We start from the raw sequence: 20,474 nt of genomic DNA, 5'->3' as shown, positions 1-20,474 counted from the left end.
ACCCTCACGGAGGGGTTTGCCACCTCCAGGCATCACTGGCCTGATCCTGCGCAGGGGCTGAGCGCTGGAATTGCTGGGTTTGTCCCAGGTGAGGAGGAGCCCAGGCCCTTCAAAGCAAGCCCTACGCATGCCTGCGGGTTGGGGGATGTGGGGCTGGGGCTGCCCCGGCGGGGGGCTGTGCGTCCCCCAGGACGGGCACCCTGTGTGCAGAGCCCACACCGGCTTTTGGGGTGAGAGACAGGAGGGCCTGAAACCCCTCTGTGGGGCCGGGGGGGCTCGAGGAGGCTGTGGGGAGAGAGGCGTTGGTGTCCCTCCCGGTTCCCAGCAAAGACCAGTGCAGCCCAGCTGAGCCGGGGGTCTCCAGCTGGGCAGCTCCGGGGGATGCAGCCTTCCCCATGAGCTGCCCCAAAAGCCTCTGTGCAGGGCTGCGGGGGGGGCTCCTGGCACCTCCTGGGCCGGCAGTGTTGGGCGTGAGCCCCCGCCGGGGCACCGGGGGCACCCACCCACCGAGCCCCCCCCCCCCCGCCCCAGGCACATCCCACCCCGGCGCGCGAGCCGGTTCCGCTATCGTCCCTGTGCCGGGGCAGGCAGCCACTGCGTTGCCCCAGGTGTCCCCCTCCACGCCGGCCGCCTGCCGCCTCCCAGTTCAGCCCAGTGCAGCCCAGTCCCGTCCGGCGGGTGCCGCTGGCTCCAGTCCCTGCTTTCGTGCCGCCGGGGCGAGGAGGCGCTTGCTCGCCTGCGGTTGACTCAGCCTTAGGTCAGGGCTGAGCAGGGTGCCGAGGCGAAGCGAGGCGGAAGGCAGCGGGGCGGCGGGTGCTGCCCTCCCCGGCGAGCGCGGGGTGCCGGCGGGCGCGGGGTGCCAGGGCGCCCGTCGTGGGGGACAGCCGCCTGCCCTGGTGGCCTGGCCCATGGCCCCCACGCACACACCTGGGCAGGTAAGGCCAGTGCGGGGCCCCACGGCGGTGGGTGCAACCTGTTGGGAGGAGGATTGGTATCTGGGGAAGGGGGGCTTGGGGGTCCGGCTCCATCGGGTGCAAACCCCCCCCACCCCCGCCGGGTGCACTGGTCTCCAGGCACGGCACATCTCCAGAGACGGGGGTACCACTACTATTGGGGGGGGGGGGTGGGGCTGGGATGTTGCTGGCTCTGCAGCCCAAATCCTCTTATCCCCCCCCATTGTGTGCTGCAGGCCTGGCGGTGCCCCCCTGCCCCTGAGCTGGACAGGGCCTGAGGTCATGGTGATGGGCTGCAGAGCCCTGGCTGGAGAGTGAAGGCTGGGGGCAGGGGGAAAGGGGTGCTGGGTGCTAGGAGCGAGCAGCCTGGGGCCTTTTAGCCCCACAGTGGCCTGTGGTCCAGCCGGAGGAGGGGACCGAGCCCCTTGCAGAGCCCCTGGGCACAGCTGGGACTGTTTTGGGGGGGGGGGGGGCGGGGCAGGTTGCAGCTGCACTGCCCATCACACCCCTCTGGCACAGTGAGCTGTTTGAAAAGAAAAAGGGGGGGACGTGCACCCCCCCCCCGCCTCCTCGTGGCTTACTGGGGAGGTTTAACTGGTTTAACAGGTCTCCCATACTGGCTGTGTTGGGGGAGGGGGGGGTCCGTGCCCAGCACCCCTTTCCACGCCAGCAGGAGCAGTGCTGGGGCATTTGTTTATGCGCTCGCTGTGGCCCCGATGTCTCCGCGGGGGCCAGGGGACCGCAGGAGCGCATCGGCACGACCACAGCTTTATTTGGGTGCCTGGCGTGTTCCGGGAGGGGGAGCACCCCTGCGCACCCGGCCCCCGCGTGCACCTCGCGTAAACAGGATACGGAGCCGGCCCCAAGCCCGCTGTGGCGGCAAGGCGGCAGCCGCTGCCAGCCTTGGCCCCGGCTCAAGAGAAAACCCTTCGGCGCCGGGAGCCTCCGCGGGGATGTGTCCTGAGCCCCCCGCCCCCGGCTCCAGTTGGGGGGGGGGGAGGCCGCTTGCCGCTATGATGCTCCCAGCTCTGCCAAAGGCTCCTGGGGAACAGCAGGGTGCTCCCACCACCTCTTCCCTGCCCGGCGTGCAGGACCAGGACTGGGGTGGCCGGGGATGCTGGGGTGGCCCAGGTGGCCGGGGATGCTGGGGTGGCCGGGGATGCTGGGGTGGCCCAGGTGGCCAGGGATGCTGGGGTGGCCAGGGATGCTGGGGTGGCCCAGGTGGCCAGGGATGCTGGGGTGGCCCAGGTGGCCGGGGATGCTGGGGTGGCCGGGGATGGTGGGGTGGCCCAGGTGGCCAGGGATGCTGGGGTGGCCAGGGATGCTGGGGTGGCCCAGGTGGCCGGGGATGCTGGGGTGGCCGGGGATGGGGGGGTGGCCCAAGTGGCCGGGGATGCTGGGGTGGCCGGGGATGCTGGGGTGGCCCAGGTGGCCAGGGATGCTGGGGTGGCCCAGGTGGCCGGGGATGCTGGGGTGGCCGGGGATGGTGGGGTGGCCCAGGTGGCCAGGGATGCTGGGGTGGCCCAGGTGGCCGGGGATGCTGGGGTGGCCGGGGATGGTGGGGTGGCCCAAGTGGCCGGGGATGCTGGGGTTGCCAGGGATGCAGGATGGCCAGGGACACCAGGGTGGCCATGGCAGGTGGTGGGCTGGTCTGACGAGTGAGCGCTGGGTGCAGCTGGCATCCAGCCGCCCGCCAGCCCCAGCGCGCTCAGATCCTTTGATGGATCCCGGCCTGGGCTGTCCTGGTGCAAACCTGAGACCACCTGGGGCTGGGGACAGGGCCACCCTGGGGCAGGGACACGGCAAAGGACATGGGCACCCACAAGGCAGGGCAGGCCACAGGCGGTTACAGCACCGTGGGGCACGTTTGCGCCCCGAGGAGGAGGATGGAGCCTGGGAGCGGTTCCCCTGGCAGAGGACGGGGCTGGGCATCGGGGTGCCACTGCGGCCATGCTCCCGTCCCGGCGGGCGCGCGGCTGCACAGCAGCTGCCGGTGCTGCTCCAGTCGCCGAGCTGCACCGCTGGCGGCAGGACCCCCGCCATCCCCCGGCTGACGCAGGGTGGCTTCATGCCCCGGGGTGGCCCGAGCAATCCTGCCCCGCTTCCGCTGCAATTTCCTGCCCTGGCTTTCCTGTGGCAAGCTGCTGTTTCCCAATGCAGGTGCCAGGAAGCAGCGGGTGCAGAGCAGTGGTGAGGCAATGCCAGGCAATGGGGCAAGAGCCCTGCTTCAACCGCTGCCATCTCTCTGCCCCAGAGGCTATGATGAGTTGAGTAAGGTCTCAGCCTGGTCTGGCCTGGCCAGCACCCATCACCAGGACAAAGGCGGAGGGTGGCTGAGCCCCCTTTTGTTGCCCATCCTTGTGCTGCGGCACCCCAAGGAAACACTCCCCCTCCCTCTGGGAAAACGGGTGCGAGCGGGGCCAGCCCCAGCCCTCCCCGGCATGGCCTCCTGCCAGGGCCAGCGCTAGCAGGGGCCGAACCAGCCCTGAGCAAACACCTTGTGCAAACAGCGGCTCTGGGCAGGTTTCCGGCACGTCCCGGCTGGCAAGGCCCCCACCCCGCGGGAAGGGCTGGCTTTGGCCCAGGGCCGGCAGCGGGGCCCCTGCGCCAGGGCACGCACAGGGGCGGCCAGGTTTTCCCGAGCCGCTGGCAGCCAGCGGGGCTGGCTGCTGTGTGCCCCCCCCGCCGCGCCGTGGGGTCACCGGGAGCTCTGGCTGTGCTCAGGGTGCTGTTCGTGCCGTCCCCTCCTGCCACCCCTTGGTGTCCCCCCCCCCCCCCGCCCCGAGCCCCGCTGGGGTCTGGAGGTGCTGGAGGGGCTGCAGCAGGCGCTGCCCTGCGCTGAGCCCCTGCTTTGCCTCTTTGCAGAGGGTCCGGATGGTGCGCGAATCCCACCCGGAGGCATCGCCGCGGTCTCAGCCCCGCTGCTGATGTGCGCTGGGGCCGCGTGCCACCCCCCCAGCAGCCCCCCTCCACATCTCACCAGGCACCTAGGACCGCACCGGACCGGCCGGAGCATCCCGGCCCGCAGCATCCCGCCCCGCGCCCGGTCCGGCCATGGCACTGCAGCCGCAGGTGGAGGCTCTGCTGGACCTCAGCTTCCTGACGGAGGAGGAGCGGCGTGCCATCGCCGCCGTGCTGCGCAGGGACGCGCAGCTCCGCAGGCGCGAGGAGGGACGCGTCAGGTGAGGCCGGGGTGCCCCAGCGCTCGGCGGCACCCTCAGGGCAGCGGGGGCCCCCCCGAGAGGAGACCCCTCGCCCTGGGTGCGGGCGCGAGCCGCTCTGGGCCCTGCCGGAGGTGACGCTGGTGGTGGGACCCGGCCGATGGCAAAGCCCTGCGGAGGGGATGGCGGTGGCATCACCGCCCGCCTTTCTCCCCGGGGCTCCTGCTGGTGCTTTGGGGAGGGCTGGCTGGGCTAACGGGGATGGAGACCCCCCCGCCAAGGTCCCCCGGGCCACCCAGGGCGGTGACGAGGAGCGGGTGGGCGCCTCGGCACGCCGTGGCCGCCACCGCTGCCCTCGCCGTCGCCAGCAAGCTCCGCAAGTCGGTCTCGGACCCGGCGCGGCTGAAGAGCCTCACGGGCGACTGGTTCTGCGACGTCCGTGCCCAGCGCCACCGCCACCACCTGGGCTCCGACCTGGTCCGCGCCTCCATCCGCCGCAGGAGGCGGCCGCGCGGTAGGCGAGGGATGGGGACAGCGCGGCGGCCGAGGCCCTGCGCCGGGGCGCAGCCCGCTGAGGTCCCCCCCCCCCTCGTCCCCCGGCGCAGGGGAAAAGGAGGGTGGCCCCGGGCCGGGGGAGCTGGAGGCGATCGGAGAGCCCTCGGCGGAGGAAAAGGAGGAGGAGGACAGCGCGGCGGAGACGGAGGCGAGGTGAGGGCGGCTGGCGGGGTCCCCGCGTGCCCAGCGCCCGGCCGGGATGCTGCCCCAGGGAAGGGGCAGGGCTGGCGGCATCTTTTAATTGACCTTGTTAATATTGCTTAAATTATCTTCTCTTCATGTAGCCCCTCAAAGGATGAGGCCCAGGCGGCCATACAGGTGGGTGCCCAGTGTTGGCAGGGGGTCACACTTGGGGCCGGGGCTGGTACCTGACGCCCCGGTGATGGGCTCACTCGGCAGGGGAGCACCCTGGGGAGGCAGCCGAGGCCGCCCGGCTCCTGGCATCCCGGAGAGGGGGTGGGAGCTGCAGCAGTACCCCGGGAGGCTGCTGCCACCTTGCAAAGCAAGCCTGACGTCGTGGCAGGGGGCGATGGGACCCGTCCTGCCGTCCCCTCTGCCTCCAGCCCCGGTGACCCGGAGGGGACAGACCGAGTCTGGCTGCAGGGCTGGGGCTGAGCAGGGCACTTGGGGGCTCCCATTTTCAGCCTGTCTTTCCCGTGCATCTTGCTTAACAGCCCTGCAACGCCTGCCCCGCAGCCCCGGCTCTGGAGGGGACGCCGGCGGCACAGTCTCTGCTGCAGGCCGATGTCCCATTGAGGGAGCAGGACGTCCCGCTCCAGCCAGGTAACCGTGCTGGGGGGCCACTGCGGGCTGGAGCCAGCGCCCTTCGGTGCTGCGAAGGTGGGGGAAAGAGGAAGGTGCGGGGGAAAATGGGAGCTCCCCCATATTCAAGCTGTCCTGCCTGAAAACTCCCCCTCCGACATTGTGTCCTTGCAGGGGACCGAGCGGACGGTAACCCCTTCGGCACGTCCAGCACGGAGGAAGAGGAGAATGAGCCCGACTCTGTGCCCAGCGTCCCCGACACCGGACAGGTAGGGCTCAACCAGTGCGGGCTCCTCTCCGGCTGGGTCGTGCCGCAGCGCTGGGCTCTTGCTGGGATCCGGGTGCCCTTAGGAGCCTGTCCTGGGCTTTGGGGGGGCGGGGGTGCGGTTTGACCCTCCTGCTGTGGCTCAAGGCCCCTTCGCTTTGCGGTTGCAGGCACCGGGGACCCCGCAGCCCAGGCAGGCGTCCCTAGACCGGGCGTCCCCGCAGAGCGGCCGCGCGCCCCCGAGCAACCTGCTGACAGCCAGCTCCTCCGTGTCCAGCCTCAGCTCCTCCACGGTACGGGGCTGGGGAGGGGGGGCCATGCTGCCGGGTTTGGGGGGGGTCCCGGCCCCTCACTGACCCCGTGCTGCTGCCCCGCAGCTGAGCGGCAGCCTGATGAGCCTGTACAGCGACAGCGAGCTGGGCAAGGTGGCCGTGCGGGGCTGCGTCCAGTTCGCCCTGCACTACGACCCGGCCAAGAAGGAGCTGCACGTCCACGTGGTGCGGTGCCGGGAGCTGGCCGAGGCCAAGAAGCAGCGCTCGGACCCGTGAGTGCCCCTGGCCCATGCTGGGTGCTGCAGCTTGGGAGGCCTCAAGGGTTTTTTTTTTTTTCTTCCCCCTTCCACCCTGCGGCAATGCCTGGGTGATGCCCTCGGTGCTACCTGGTTGCTGGCTCCCTTTGCACCTCCCCTCACCCCGTTTTTTGGCTGCAGGTACATCAAGACCTACCTGCTGCCCGACAAGTCGAACCGCAGCAAGCGCAAGACCACGGTGCGCAAGCGGAGCCTGGACCCCATCTTCAACGAGACCCTCAAGGTTCCCAGCCTTGGGGTGGTGGGACCTCCTGGGAAAGAGGGGGGCTGGGGAGCTGATGGTGGGGACAGGTCCCCTGTGTCCTCACCATGTCCCTGTCCCCTCCCCGGTCAGTACAAGCTGGAGAAAACAGACCTGCAGGGCCGGACCCTGAACCTGTCCGTGTGGCACCACGACAGCCTGGGCAGGAACCTCTTCCTGGGCGAGGTGGAGATTGCGCTGGGCGCCTGGGACTGGGCCAACACGCGGCCAGAGTGGTTCAACCTCCAGCCCCGGGTGAGCAACCATGGCCCGGACCCGTCGTTGCTCCCAGACCACCCACTCCAGCCCTCAACCCTGACCTCCCATCACCATCTCCTTCCTCTGCGCCTGCAGACACCCATCTCCCTGGATGATCTTGCCAGCCGGGGCAACCTCAACTTGGCACTGAAGTTCATCCCGGCCGGCTTTGAAGGTGAGAGGTGGCTGTGAGCACCCGCATGGGCACGGGACGGGGGGGGGGGTATGCCCAGCCTGAACCCGCTTTTCCCCGCAGGCGCGGGGCTGCCGCCCACGGGCGAGCTGCACATCTGGGTGAAGAATGCTCAGAGCCTCGTGCCCCTGCACGGCGGCACCGTGGACGCCTTCGTGCAGTGGTAAGGCAGCAGCGGCGGCGGGGGGTCCCTGCGGGGCCGGAGGGGGGGCGTCCCGCCGCCAGGGCTCAGCCCGCTCTCGCCCCCAGCTACGTGCTGCCCGACGACAGCAAGGCGAGCCGCCAGAAGACGCGGGTGGTGAAGCGGAGCCTGCACCCCGTCTTCAACCACACCATGGTGTACGATGGCTTCCAGGCCCAGGACCTGGCCGAGGCGTGCGCCGAGTTCACCCTCTGGCACCACGAGGCTTTCTCCAAGCACCAGCTGGGCGGCATCCGGCTCAGCCTGGGCACAGGTGAGGGGCTGAGCCGCGGGGCCGGGGCTGCCGGAGACCCCGCGCCAGCTGGTGACGCCCGCCCTCTCTCCGCAGGCAGCAGCTACGGGCTGCCCGTGCCCTGGATGGACTCGACGGCGGAGGAGCGCGGCGTCTGGGGCCGCCTGCTCCAGCAGCCCGGCCGCTGGGTCGAAGCGCTGCTGCCCCTGCGGACCAACCTGGTGCCCCGGGTGTAGCCGCCGGCCGGCCGGCGCCAGCAGGACCGTGGGACCCCGGCCCCCGGGACAGAGCTGAGGCCGGAGCATCACTCCAGGGAGAGGGCCGGGGTCTGTGCCCCCTCCGGCCCCCCGGTGTTTCTGCTGCAATGAAGTGGCACCCAACAGCACAGTTGGCGGCTCTTTATTCCTCGGGGCGCCGTGCCCCGGCTTCTCCCTCCTGCGTCTGGCTGGAGATGCTGCGTCCTGCTGCTCTCAGCCTCCTGGCACGGGGCCGTCCCCTCCCTCAGCACCCGTGGGTGCCCACGCGGGCGGCCGTGCCCCGGGGCCGGCCCGGGAGCCCCCCTGGCTGGCAGGAGCGATGCCCGGCAGCACTGCCGTGCCGGGAGGAGGTGGCTGGGTCCCCGGCATGGGTCTCACTCTGCTTCCCGCTGGGCGAGGGTGCGGCGATGCTCCAGGACCGCTGCCCACAGGCGGTACGCCACCCCGCGCCTGCCGGGCACAGAGGGGGCAGCGCTGGGGGTGGGCGCGGAGCCGAGCCGCGGCCCCCGGCTCTCCCCCTTCCCGGCCGGGCCAGGAGCAGCAAAGCTGCCCCGGCTGGCGGTACCTGATGCCCGTGTAGAAGAGGTCGTCGCGGGTGGCACAAACCAACAGGTCCCGCAGGGTGAAACCGTGCCGGAGGAGCTGCAAGGGATGGGCAGGGTGGGGGTGCCGGGGGCACGGGCAGGGGGCAGCGCCCGGTGCACGCGCCGAGCGGCTGCGGGTCTTACCGCGTCCGTGGCGGCCTGGTCCGTGTTGTGCCGCTGCAGCCACTCGACGAGGAGGGGGTCCGCCTGCCCCGGGGGGGGCTCGGCCGTCGCGGCGGGGTGAGCGATGCTGCCTGCCCCTCCCCGGGTCCCGGGGGCTGCCCTCGTGGCGGGCTCCCCGCGGGGCCGGTGCGGGGCCGGGGCGTCCTCCTGGGCGGTGCGGAGCGCCCGCTGCACCAGCCTCTGCCACTCCTGCTCCTTCGCAGCCAGCTCCCGGAGCAGCCTGGGGGCAGAGCAGGGGCACCGACTGGCACCCACGGGTGCCCGGCAGCCAGGCGGCTCAAGGAGCAAGGACCTAGGGCACCCTACCTGGCCGTCTCCGCGCGGAGGTGGCGGAGCTGTGCCACCAGCGGGGAGGGACCCAGCAGCGAGGACGCGGGGCCCGTCTGGGTGCTGGAGCTGGTGCCCAGCCCCAAACTGGAGCTGTCTCGCCGGGGCCGGCTCCTGGGAACAGCCGGCCTCGGCGGCACGGGGTCGTCCTCGTCGCTCGTGTCCTTGGCGTCATCTCCCCCCAGCCAGCTGGCCTTCATTCCCAGGTCTGCAGGGGCAGAGGCCAAGGGCAGCAGCTGGCAAAGAGCCCGATGGCATCGGCCACCAAGGCACCGGGGACAGAAAGGGGAGCTGGGCTGGGCCAGACCAGGGCTGCCCGGGTGCCACCTGGGGGCATTTGAACCCTTTCATCCCTTTCCCAGCACCCTGAAGCCCCCCTCGCCGCCATCCCAACCCAGGGGTGGCCACCTTCTTCCCCCTTGGGACCCGGCTACATGTGCCGGCCACCCCCGAGTGCCACCCACCTCGCATTAGCACGGTGAAAGCCGCCTGCACTGCCCGGCTAACGGCGTCGTCCAGCGCAAACATCCAGTGGGGTTTGATGTGATGCCGGCGCAGGACCCGTTTCACCTAGGAGGGGCAGAGGCTAGGGGATTGCCGTGCTGGGATGTCACCAGCACCGGGGTATTGCAAGCACTGGGGCGTTGCCATAAAGGACATCGCCACGCCGGGGTGTCACCAGCACTGGGGCATCGCTGCACTGCGCATCGCGGTCCCCGGGCATCGCCAGTGCAGCCCCCTGCCACGCCACCCCAGGCGCTCACCGCCGCCTGGAAGTGGAAGAGGGGAGCCTGGAGGTGGCGGAGGCTCAGCCCGTCGGCCCGCAGCCGGGTCTGCAGCGCCAGGAGGTCCTGGCGGAGCTGGTGCTGGCTGGGGCACTGGATGTAGCTCCGCAGGCAGCTCAGCAGCAGGGCGACGTGCTCCGAGCCCAGCCGTGGGCCCTCTGCGCTCTGGGCGGGCAGGAGAGAGGCTCAGGGCATGCTCGCCTCCTTCCCAGCTCCGCGGTGCCCGCCGCGAGCTGTATTGTCCCTCTCTGCCTGGCAGACCCTGCCGGGCACCCAGCGCCCACCTGGCTCTCCTCCAAGGCGGCAGCGATGCCGGGGGCCTCGTCGGTGAGGATGCGGTGCAGCGTGGCCCGGCGCTTGCTGTCCTTGCGGAGGAGGAAGAGGTCCCTGCTCTCCTCGGGGGAGGACGAGCGCAAGCTGAGGTCGGAGCCGGCCGAGTCCTCGGGAGCCCTGGCGAGAAGGGGGGAGAGCTGGCGCTGCCCCACAGCCTCGGGCACGTCCCCTTGCACAGCCCGGGGACGGCATGGCATCGCCTTCCAGGCACCAGGGCAGCAAAAGAGGGCCCTGCCGATACCCAGAGAAACTCCCCAGTCTGGACTGGGGGGACTGGGACAGGGGACAAACCCTCCAGGTGACCAGCCTGGTTTTCCCTATAACCCCTGATGCCAGCACTGGGGTAACTGGGGGATCGAAGCACCAGGCTCTGGGTACAGCAGAAGGCACTGGGTTTGCAACTGCATCCCAAGCTCCCTGTCCCGTAACAGGAGGGATGTAACGGGGAGGGATGCCCACGGGGGCATCGTGGGATGCAGTGCTGGGATGTGGCAGCGGGCTGTTGGGGAGGCAGTGGGGACAGGGACAGAAAGCCAACCACCGCCCTGGGGTCCCTCTGCCACCCCCCAGCGCGAGGATGCCCTACCCCAAATAGCCATGGCTGGAGGCTGCGTTGCTGGAGCAGCGCGGGAGCAGGGGGCTGCCCGCTGAGCCCACCGCCCGGGCGCCCTGTGTGGACCAGGGATGGCCCTGGGTCCCCTCGGTGCCCTCCGGGTCCCCACCTGGGTGCCCAGAGTGGGGGGAATCACCTACCAGGGAGATGATGGAGATGCAGATGGTTACTTAGCAGCCAGCACCAGGCAGCCCCTATCCTGCCCACGCTCAGCACCCCCAACCTCACCTGCCGCCCCGTGCGGGGTGCCCCCTGCGGCAGCCACTGCCTGACTCCTGGCCCTCCTGGTGCTGGCCGGGGCGAGGAAAGGCTCCTGCAGCAGCGCAGCCGCTGTTGCCCGCTTGGCTGGGTCGGCCTCGAAGCAGCGGAGGATGAAAGCCTTGGCTTTGTCCGACATGGACTCAGGCACTTCGGGGTGCATCTTAAACATGCCCACCTGGAGGAGAGGCACACGTGGGGTTGTGAAGGGTCTGGCCCCACAGGGAGGGGGCATCCCCCCGTCCCCAGCCCCACAGGTACCTTGAACATCGCGGCCTGGGGGCTGCCCAGCTCATAGAAAGGAGGCTTTCCCGTGGCCATCTCAATGATGGTGCAACCCAGGGACCAGATATCTGCCGGCTTCCCGTAGCCCCACGGCCCTTGGTCGATGATTTCTGGGGCCATGTACTGCAGGGTGCCTGGGGAGACGAGGACGAAGGGGGATGAAGGGAGCCAGCAGCCATCACCCAACCAATCCTCCCGTGGGTCCTCCTCTACCCCATGGACGGCAGAGGGATGCAGACCCCAGCATTGCCTTGTCCTCAGCATCCTCCCTTTCCCTTGCCCCCACAATGGGGGAACCAGCCGCCCCAGCCCTGGGATGCCCCCTTACCCGTGAAGGTTTCGGCACTGGGACTGATGCCTGCCAGTCGCTTGGAGGTGCCGAAGTCAGAGATCTTCAACACCCCGCTATACGTGTTGATGAGGACATTGTCTCCCTGGTGAAGGAAGGACACTTGAAAATAAACCAACAGGCCGAGCCAAAAAGCTCCCAGGGCTCGAGCAGCCAGGGCCGTCGTGCATCACCCCTGCTCACCTTGATGTCTCGGTGCACGATGTGGTTATCGTGGAGGTAGCTCAGCCCATCGAGGATCTGGCGGGTGTAGAAGACGATGGTGGGTTCGTTGTCCTTCAGGGGGCCCCACTTGGAGCGCAGCAGGGACGAGAGGCTCCCTGGAGAGGGGACAGGGGGGACCATGGGCCACGTCAGCGCCCTGCCCCAGTGCCCCACGCCACAGCCACCCTCCCTCACCTGGTGGATGTGGAGCAGGGCAACCCTCCACGGGCAGCACATGTCCCCAGGATGCCCCAAGACCCCCCCGCCCGGCCGTCCCCGGCCCCCAGGGCTGGGCGTGCGGCCCCAGCGCTGCCCACCTCCCGGCACCTCCTCCATGAAGATCTTGATGAAGCCGCCCTGGCTGACAGAGCCCAAGTATTGCACGATGTTCCTGTGCCGCAGGTGCTTGTGCAAGGCGATCTCCTCGTGCAAGGGCTGCGAGTACCTGCACGGTGGGCACAGCAGGGTGACGACGGGGCTCTGGGTGCCCCGGGACCCCGAGGCATGTTGCGGGCACCTACCGGCTGTCACGCTCCGGGATCTCCTTGATGGCGATGCGCACTTGGTTGCTGAGACAGCGCCCGGCATAGACGACCCCGTACGTCCCCCGGCCCAGCACCACCCGCTCGCCCGTCTCCGAGTACTCGTAGCTGTACTGCAGAGAAAGGCATGTGCTGAGAGCCCGTGTCACCCTGCACCACCCGGCACTGCCCAGGCGCCCGGCTCACCTCCAGGACGGGCTGCGTGGGACTGGGCACCTCCTCGCCGCCCGCCGCCTGCTCGGCGAGGAAGGACTGGACCAGGTCGCAGAACCTGTCCGGGAGAGGACAGCGGGTCCTGAGCACCCAGGCACTGCCCGAGCCCTGGCACAGCCTCCAGCGGGACATGTGGGGCTCACGCTCCCCATCCCAGCCTGCCCCCCCGAGCCTGCCCGCAGCACAAAGGGGTGCCCGTGCCACCCTGGGCTGGGGTCCCTGGGATCCTCCTTTCCCCCAATTAGCAGCACGTTGCAGGTGGGGAGCTGCATGCCCTCATCCCTCCCTGCTCAGGGGGGCGGTGATGGGGGTCCCCGTACGCCCCATCCCTCCCCACTCACCAGCGGCAATGCTGCTGGGACGGGAAATAAAGCTGGAAATCCTCTGCCGGGTGCATCACGTAGAGGAAGCAGCCCCTTTCGTCGCGCTTGCAGATGCTGGAGGGAAAGGAGCCCCCAGGCCGTCAGTGAAGGGGGCTGAGACGCTGCCCATGGCGTCCCCCGGCTCGCCCTGCCCAGCCTCGGGGGGTCCCCAGCTTGCAGCCGTGCCAGGGGACCAGTGACACCAGCGCTCACCTGATGCCCCGGATGGAGGCGGCTGCAAAGGTCCAGTTCGACACCGCTGTCTGCAGGGAGGAAAGGGGGCAGGTGAGGAGGGGGCCGGTGGATGGACCCCCACCCCGGCCAACCCCGGGTCCTACCTCGTCTGAGGGGCACACAAGGCTGAGTGTCACCGCCGGCTCCTCCGCGCCACTCTGCACGGCCAGCTGCGCTGGCTGCAGGACCTTGCTGAGCGCCAGGACCAGGACCTGCGGCGGCGAGGGGAGACCGCTTGCTCCGCAGCCCGGCAGCCCCTGCCCATGGGGTGCCTAAAAGCAGCCTGAGCCCACGTCCCCCTCGCCCTGGCCCCGGCTGCCCCTTCCTCCCCACCGGCAGCCCCATCATCCCACTGGGATACCCGACCTGCCAGGCTCAGCACCGGTGCCTCCCTTCTGGAACCACCGGGCTCCTCCGGCGCTTCCCCAAATCCCAGGTGAGCCCGTCCCACCCACCGATCCCTGGGAACAGGCACCGGGGAGTTTGGGGAAGGAGGGGCCGTGCACCCCGTCGGCCCTTACCGGGCAGCGCCACGCGGGGACGAAGGGCCGGCAGCCCTCGAGGAGGAAACCCAGCCAGAAGTCAGCCAGCTCCTGCCGGGCAGATTTCACCGGGGGGGTCTTCTGGAAGTGTTTGTAGAGCAGGAACGTCTCCATGACCGACACCAGGTACCTGTGGGGACGGCAAGGTGGGAAAGATGTCCCCGCTGCCCCCTAAAATCCCCGTGGGGCAAGCTGGGGGGGAGAGCCGATCGCGCCCGGGGAGGACGTGCCGTGCCGTGCCGGGAGCACCGGCCGCTCACCAGCCCGGCGCGTTGAGCTTGTAGAGCTTCTCCGAAGCCTGGATGACTTTGCTCAGGTCGTTGGCCAAGACGCCGGCGCCGAGGCAAAACCCCACGTCCCAGTAATAGTGCAGCTTCTCCAGGCTGCCCTTGCGGCCCTGCAGGCAGTTCAGCTTCACGCCTGCACGCGGGGAGCAGGAGCCCCGTCACGCCACGCCGCCGGGGCACGCGCCCTCCCGGGATGCTGCCGGCCCCGATGCCCACACATCCCGGGGCCCCGCAGGCTCCGGGCGGTCCCCGTCCCCGACCGCCCGGTTTCGAGGCACCTATTTGCCGGAGCTGCGTCGAGGTTTCGAACTGGTGCCCGGCAGCCATGAGGAGGACGGCGGAGTTGATGCCCGAGTGAAGGCTCGGCTCCACGTCGAAGGCTTTGCTGTACCTGGGGAGAGACGGCGGTGCTGGGTGCGAGGCACGGCTGCTGCATTGTCCGCCCTTCCACCCAGCCAAAACGCGACCGCCTCCGGTGCGCTGCCCCACGTGACATAGAAACGCTCCCAAACGAGGCCGGTCAGAAAGATCCCAAAGGGGAGGAAAAGGGCATTGCTCCCGGGAGGATTCGAACACGGGGCCTTGCAGCACCGTGCAGGCACCGCGGGGCTCCCGCACGGGCACGTGCGCCGCTCCCAGCCCTGTCCCCGAGCCCGGCCTCACCAGTAAAAGGCCTGGTCCCTCATCTCGGTGTCGGTGAAGCCCGAGCTGATGAACATGTCCTTGTAGATGCGGCCGCACAAGCAGAAGAGGTCGGGTGCAGCCCCCTCGCGCCGCTCCACCGTGGGCAGCAGCACAGACAGGGCTTTCTCCCGGTCCCCGGGCCGGTTGCGCCTGCGCACACGCGGCCGGCGCTCGGCAAACGGGCACCGCGAGGCTGCGCCGGCCCCTCCAAGGGGCACCGTCCCCACCACCCCCCCAGCACCGTGGGGCTGCCCCGGCTCACCCGGAGCTGCATCCGTGGGGGGGACCCGGTGCTCAGCCCGACTCTTGGCACCGTCCCCGCCGAACGCCCGCCCGGCAAGGACAGGGGCTGGGGCGCAGCAAGGGGGACGCCAGGCTGCCGCTGGCGGGCTTCGCCGCGCGCCACCCCCCTTCCCTCCGCTCACCGGTTCAGGGCAAAGGCGTAGTGGAAGCGGACGTTGTGCTGCTCGGCCACGTCGCAGGTCGGCAGCGCCTGCAGTGTCTCCACCAGCGTGACGATGGCATCGTAATCCTGCGGGACGCGGCGGGCAAGGCTGTGCCGGCTGGCACGCACGCGCCTGCCCCTCGTGGGACCTCGGCAGCCCGCGGCTGCCTCGCTGGGGATGCTCTTCCCAGGGCCGCCAAACTCCGCCAAGTGACCGGGGGCTTTTTGCCTCTGCCACCCTCTCGGGGATGCCGACACGGCCCCCTGGATGTCCCCGGCCGCCCCGTTGCCCCAGGGCACGGCTCACCTGCACGTCGCGGTAGGACAGGAGGAGGTTGATGATGATGTCCAGGCTGAGCAGCTCCACGCTGTCCAGGCGCTGCTGGATGCGGGCCAGCTCCTGGCTCAGCTGCTCGCCGCGGTACAGCTCGCGGGCCCGGCGGATGTCGCGCCGGATCGTCTCCCGGAAATAGCCGCTGGGGGGCAAAGATGCAGGGCCTGAGCACCCCGGCATCCAAGGGGGGGGGGGTGCTAACCCAGCCCTATCGCACCCCGCCGGGAGGGAGCAAACCCGCGAGGGCACCTGGGTTTGCCCACGTCCCTGGGGAGAGCAGTGAGCGGCAGTACCAGGACTTGGTGGGAATCCCCTCCAGGAGCTTGACGAGGCGGCCCACCAGCGGGGTGAAGAAGCCCTCCGTGTTGAAGCTGGGCTGGAAAAGCTCCGTCAGGCACTTCAGGGCACTGGCGTCGCAGCAGACAACCTTGTTCTGGGGCGTCACCACGTAGGGGATGAAGGTGTAGCTGCCACAGAGGTCCTGAGGGAGGGGAGAAGAGGTGAGCTGCTGTGCCAGCCCAGCAGAGGACTCCTCTGCTCGTTTCATGAAGCAGCCCCCTCTCTCCAAGCCCACGCAGCCCAGACCATACAGACCATGTTAATGCAACTGGCCCTGCTCTCCTGTCCATAATTCATCAGCAAGGAAAGGCTCACCAACTCTCCCGACTGCCATCATTATGCTCCAGAGTGAACAGCCCCAAACCTTCTAAAAACCAGGTGCCCCTTCCCATGCTGCTGTTCCCAGGTGCTCACTCTGAGTGAGTGACGACCTCTTACCCCCGCTCAGCCTTGGGGGACAGGCCTTGCGTCGCATGCAGAGCCCACCCTGCTGAAGCCGCGGGGCTCAATTCTCCCCCTAAACCTCCCCCTCCCTACGGCACTGCGGCAGGGAGACGGCAGCAAGCACGGGGAAAAGAGACGTACCGAGTTCTTCTGGCAGATGTCCTCCTGGGGAGAGAGAGAGAGAGAGGGAGGGAGGGAGGGAGGGAGCAGGGGTTTAATGAGCCCCACGGCCCAGCAAAAGAAATCAGCTGCTTTCAGACTCCGGGACTGGAGTTACCTGGAAAACAGCCAGCTCCCGCGAGGGACACCCGGCCGAGCGGCCAGCGACCCCGCATCGCAAGCGAGCATCGTGTGCGGACTCCCCCCGGCAAGGCTCAAAACACAGCCGGTTTCTCCTCCGAACCGGCAACACGGAAAGGCATCTCCAAACGGGTGCTCCAGGGCTCCCCCCTGGCCCGTGACCCAAGTCCAGTCGCAATGGCATTTGGGGACAATTTGGATGTGCTCCCATCCGCATTTTTTCCGAGCAGTCAAAACCCCTCCCGCCAGCCCCTTTCCCGTGAAGGGTTTCAGCTCCAAATTCCTGGCCGATTCAGGCCGTGGGAGCGCTCTGTGCCCCGTGGTTGGGCTCCGGGTCCCCAGCCCGAGCCGTCCCTTTGCTCCTCGTCCCCTCAGGCCCGGGGAGGTCTCTGCCGAAGCTGGATGCGACCGTGGGAACTTGGCCCAGCTCGGGGAGGACCAAGATCCACGGCGGGCCGGCGAGGGCCGCGGCGTCCGAGCGTGGGTGGGCAGAGCCTGCAGGCTGCCCGGGGCCGCGGCAGGAGGGCTGGGAGACGGGCACGGGGACAAGGCAGACGGGGCTTGGCGCCCGGACATGCAGCGCCTGCCGAAAGGGGAGAGCCGCCCCTCGGGAAGAGCCGGGCGCCCAGCTAAGACGTCTGCGAGACCCCGCTGCCTCCAGCGGGCCCAGAGCACAGCTAGCAAGGACAAGGACGCAGGCGCTCTGGCTGTTTCAGAGCTGCTATCTCAGCTCCTCTTGCCACACAACCACAGAGGCTGCCAGGCCCTTTTGCGGCTATTTCTACCCTGGGAGAAGTAGCAGCCAGGCTCCCCGGGGACGCCAGAGCGCGGCCCCCGTCCCCGCTCACCTGGAGGGCCTGCAGGCTGGGCAGGTCGCTGTGGCAGCACAGCAGGACGTTGTGGGTCATGTTGAAACTCTCGCGGACGCCCAGGTGGTAGAAGAGCGAGGGCTGGCAGATGGAGTCGCTCATCTCCACCACGGCCACGTCTGCAGGCAGGACGGCAGCGACGTTCACGGGCGGGAAGGGGCCCCCAAACCCCCCAGAGCCCCCAGCTCCTGTACGGCACCCCAGCCCGGGCAAGGGGCTGGGGAGGCGGGAGCCCACCGTGCCTGGGGCCATGGGCACGGAGGGGACGCAGCTGTCCCTGGGGCCCCGGGGACTCCGCTGGCACCCTGGCAGCGTGGGAGCAGGGCGGATGGCACCCAGGGAACGTAGGAGAGGAAACTCCCCTCTGGCCAAGCAGAGCAGGCAGCAGCCGGGGAAACCGAGGCACGGACACCCAGGCGGTCCGAGCCCTCTCGGGGAGCAGAGTCACCAGCCCCAGACAACCCAGGCCCTGCACCACCCAGCCGAGGTCTGCTGCGGGGGGGAGCCCAGGCGTCCCGATGCCCTCGGTCTAAGGTTAGTCACCCCCTTTCTCGGTCACTCCGGCCGGGGCCGTGGGATGACACAGCCCGGCTGACTCAGCCGCTCGCCGGCCGCTCTCCCCGGGGCTGAGCCTCGGACAGCTCGTCTCAGCCGGACGCCCTGCACCGGGCTGCGTGCAGAGCGACTGCAGGTGCAGGGCCGCTGGGCCGGGAGCGGGGAGGCTGCTCCCTGCCCCGGGGGAGGGTGAAGAGGGGCTGCATCTCCCCTGCAGCTCCTACAGTCCTCGCCCCCGAAGCGGCCCGCCCCGGCCGCGCGGCTCTCCCCTCGCCTCCGAGCGAGCGTGGCGCGTTGTGGGCCCCGACCACGCTGAACGAGCTCTTTCGGCATCGCTCTGGATCTTCGCCAACGGCCCCCGGACTTCCCTTTCCTTCAGGGGATGCGCTTTCACTTCCCCAGCCTCCCAGATGGCCGTGGCCCCCGCAAGCACGTGAGCCCTCCCCGCCGCAAAGCCGCAGGCCCTGCAGGGCTGCACCCGGACGGGCACCCGCTCGGCCGCCGGCATGACGCAGCCTGCGGGTCCCGCGCCCCGGGTCAGCTCTTCCACAAAAACACCCTTTCAGAAGCGATACACGTGCGTTAAGCAACAGGGAGGAAGATGTCCCGACAAACTTCTGACCACCCTGGAAAATAAACAGGAGGAAGGCAGAAAAGCAAACAGCAAACCACCTGATCCCGAAGCCGGCAAGCGCAGCTCCGCTGGGCGCTGCAAAGAGGCTAAGGAAAGACACAGCACAGCCGGCCAGAAACTCTGCGGCGCAGGCGGGATATTCCTCCCGGCCCTCGCGGGCGGGCGGCCAGGGCGACTGGGCGCTGCTCTGGCTGGTTGTTGTGGCTGGCCACATCAGTCCTGAGAGCCTGACAGTGTCTGCTCCCCGGGAGGGAGACACCCAGGTTATGGCTCCTGATTCCATTTTATCCCAGAGGCCGGTGCCAGCCGCAGCAACCCCCAGCCCTGGACATTAGCAAGGAGAGCTGCGGGTTTGGGGTTGGCGTGGGAACGCCTTCTCCTCTCAGATGGACATCGGCATGGGAAAACCCCTCTCCTCCACCCCATGGGAAGTCCCTGCCCCAGGGCAGCAGGCAAAGGAGGGTAAAAGAAATTCCCCACCCAGGAAGCAGCTGCAAAGCTATTCCCCGAGCAATGCATGGCAGAGAGGGGGATGATGTTGCGAACTCCTTCCCCAGCTAGCAAAGGGAAAAAGCCAAGCCTGGGGCCCATCCTCACCTGCGTTGTAGAAGCGGTCCAGGGTGCCGGTGTCCCCCAGCGTCAGGGTGCCGAAGGGCACGGTGTGCAGCTGGGCCCGCACGTCGCGGCAGGCGTCGCGCAGGCTGCGCAGCGCCGGGCACGCCGCAGGCTCCCGGCCCAGCACGCACACGACGCTCAGCGCCCGCGGCCCGCTGGGGCGCCCGCGGGCCCCGCACACCGGCCGGCCCGCCGTGCCCGCCACGGCCAGTGGGTCCTGCCAGCAGCTCCCGGCGACCAGGGGCATCCCCGGACCCTCCATGCCTGGGGGCTGCCTGCCCCGCGTCAGGGGGGCTATTACCTATTCCTCTGCACTGGGCTGCCCTGCTCCGCACCGGGTGGGCTCGTACCGTGCACCAGGCTGCTCCCTGCTCCGCACCGCGCACCGGGCCCCGCACTGGACGGCTCCGCACCGCGCACCGGGCCCCGCACCGCGCTGCCCTTTCCTGCGCCCCAGGCGGCTCCGCACCGGGCTGCTCCGCTCCGCACCCGACTCCGCAAGGAGATATCCCGCTCCGCACCGGGCAGCCCCGCACCGCCCCGAGCTCCGCACCGCCCCGAGCCCCGCTCTGCTCCGCTCCGCACCGCGCCGCCCCGCTCCGGGCACCGGGAGCCGCTTCCGCCTGCCCCGGCTCTGAGTCAACGGCGGCCACGTGGGGCCGCGCCGCCGGCCGGGGCCCGCCCGCCCCCCCGGGGGGAAGCGACGGCGGCGGCGGGGGGGGGGGCCGATGCGGCGGGGGGGGGCCGATTCGCCGGGTGCCGCGCCGCAGCGCCCCGGCACCCCCCGCCCCGGTTGCAAAGGGCGAAAGGGCCGGTTGCAAAACGGCAGCGGGGCAGGAAAGGGGAAGCGGCGCGGGGGGGGGGGGGGGGGCCGGGCCGGGGGCGCCCGGGGCGGGGGGCGCGGCCGGGCCTGGGCACGCTGCAGCCGGACGGGGCTGCGGTGCGGTGCGGGCCGGCGGCGCTTGCACGGAGCGTGGGAACCCGTGTGCCTGCTCCGTCCCGCCAAGCGCTGCTGGAGATATCGCAGCTGGAATAAATATGATGAAGTGGGATCTGTGGTGGGAGGGGAAGGCGAAGCAGCGTTTCCCCTGGGTGACGGGCTCTGCTGTCCCACCTGCGTCCCCGCAAGGGGCTGGGGAAGGTCCCCGGGGAGACGCAAACAGGGCTGGCGGCGCTTGTCAGGGAGCTGTCCCAGCAGAGCTAAAGGGAGGCGCAGGCTTGGCTGAGACCCAGCTGGCTCTGAAGAAATCCAGTGGGACGGGGAAGCTTTTCCCAGCTGGGAAAGTCTCAGGTGCATGGCTGCACGCGGGGGACAGGTTCGCGCAGCACCTCCAGGCTGGGTGAGCCGTCGTGGCGTTGTTCCCATCCCGGGACCGGGCCAGCTTTGGAGAGGAGGAAGAAAAGGGGAGCGCCAGATGCCTGCGGGGACACTGGGGACACCAGTCCCTTGCGTGTCCGGGCTCGCTGCTCTGCCAGGATGCAGTTT

At 69.7% G+C, this 20,474-nt stretch overlaps 2 protein-coding genes across 4 annotated transcripts; one reads left to right on the top strand and one right to left on the bottom strand.

Moving 5' to 3' along the window:
* The first annotated feature begins 708 nt into the window (after window positions 1-708).
* SYTL1 (synaptotagmin like 1) lies at window positions 709-7,792 on the top strand. 3 transcript variants are annotated; one of them, XM_068917512.1, is made up of 16 exons: window positions 709-935; window positions 3,819-3,830; window positions 3,937-4,135; window positions 4,414-4,628; window positions 4,720-4,822; window positions 4,954-4,987; window positions 5,344-5,452; window positions 5,606-5,700; window positions 5,867-5,989; window positions 6,074-6,240; window positions 6,406-6,508; window positions 6,620-6,781; window positions 6,881-6,959; window positions 7,041-7,140; window positions 7,227-7,432; window positions 7,508-7,792. In XM_068917512.1, exons 3-16 carry the CDS (start codon window positions 4,008-4,010, stop codon window positions 7,645-7,647), a joined length of 1,764 nt encoding a protein of 587 aa, XP_068773613.1. In that variant the 5' UTR covers window positions 709-935; window positions 3,819-3,830; window positions 3,937-4,007; the 3' UTR covers window positions 7,648-7,792. The 3 variants fall into 3 exon arrangements, with proteins under 3 accessions (XP_068773613.1, XP_068773612.1, XP_068773614.1); XM_068917511.1 differs by lacking the exon at window positions 3,819-3,830; XM_068917513.1 differs by lacking the exons at window positions 709-935; window positions 3,819-3,830 and having other exon boundaries at window positions 3,873-4,135; window positions 4,483-4,628.
* Window positions 7,793-7,794: 2 nt separating this feature from the next.
* On the bottom strand, window positions 7,795-19,235 carry MAP3K6 (mitogen-activated protein kinase kinase kinase 6). The gene is made up of 28 exons (XM_068917831.1): window positions 18,971-19,235; window positions 17,164-17,303; window positions 16,157-16,180; window positions 15,526-15,713; window positions 15,206-15,374; window positions 14,879-14,985; window positions 14,433-14,603; window positions 14,048-14,160; window positions 13,743-13,902; window positions 13,462-13,612; window positions 13,045-13,152; window positions 12,920-12,969; window positions 12,686-12,781; window positions 12,318-12,402; window positions 12,111-12,244; window positions 11,907-12,034; window positions 11,569-11,705; window positions 11,365-11,470; window positions 11,013-11,170; window positions 10,722-10,929; window positions 10,467-10,629; window positions 9,832-9,997; window positions 9,527-9,712; window positions 9,227-9,332; window positions 8,742-8,970; window positions 8,397-8,655; window positions 8,234-8,310; window positions 7,795-8,118 (listed from the first exon to the last, which is right to left on the bottom strand). Exons 1-28 carry the CDS (start codon window positions 19,233-19,235, stop codon window positions 8,043-8,045), a joined length of 3,960 nt encoding a protein of 1,319 aa, XP_068773932.1. The 3' UTR covers window positions 7,795-8,042.
* Between the last annotated feature and the right edge of the window lie 1,239 nt (window positions 19,236-20,474).

This window comes from Struthio camelus, chromosome 23 (assembly GCF_040807025.1).
Source record: "Struthio camelus isolate bStrCam1 chromosome 23, bStrCam1.hap1, whole genome shotgun sequence".
Classification (NCBI taxonomy): domain Eukaryota; kingdom Metazoa; phylum Chordata; class Aves; order Struthioniformes; family Struthionidae; genus Struthio; species Struthio camelus.
The sequence above is the reverse complement of the archived record's forward strand: the minus strand, read 5'-3'. Positions and strand labels throughout refer to the sequence as shown.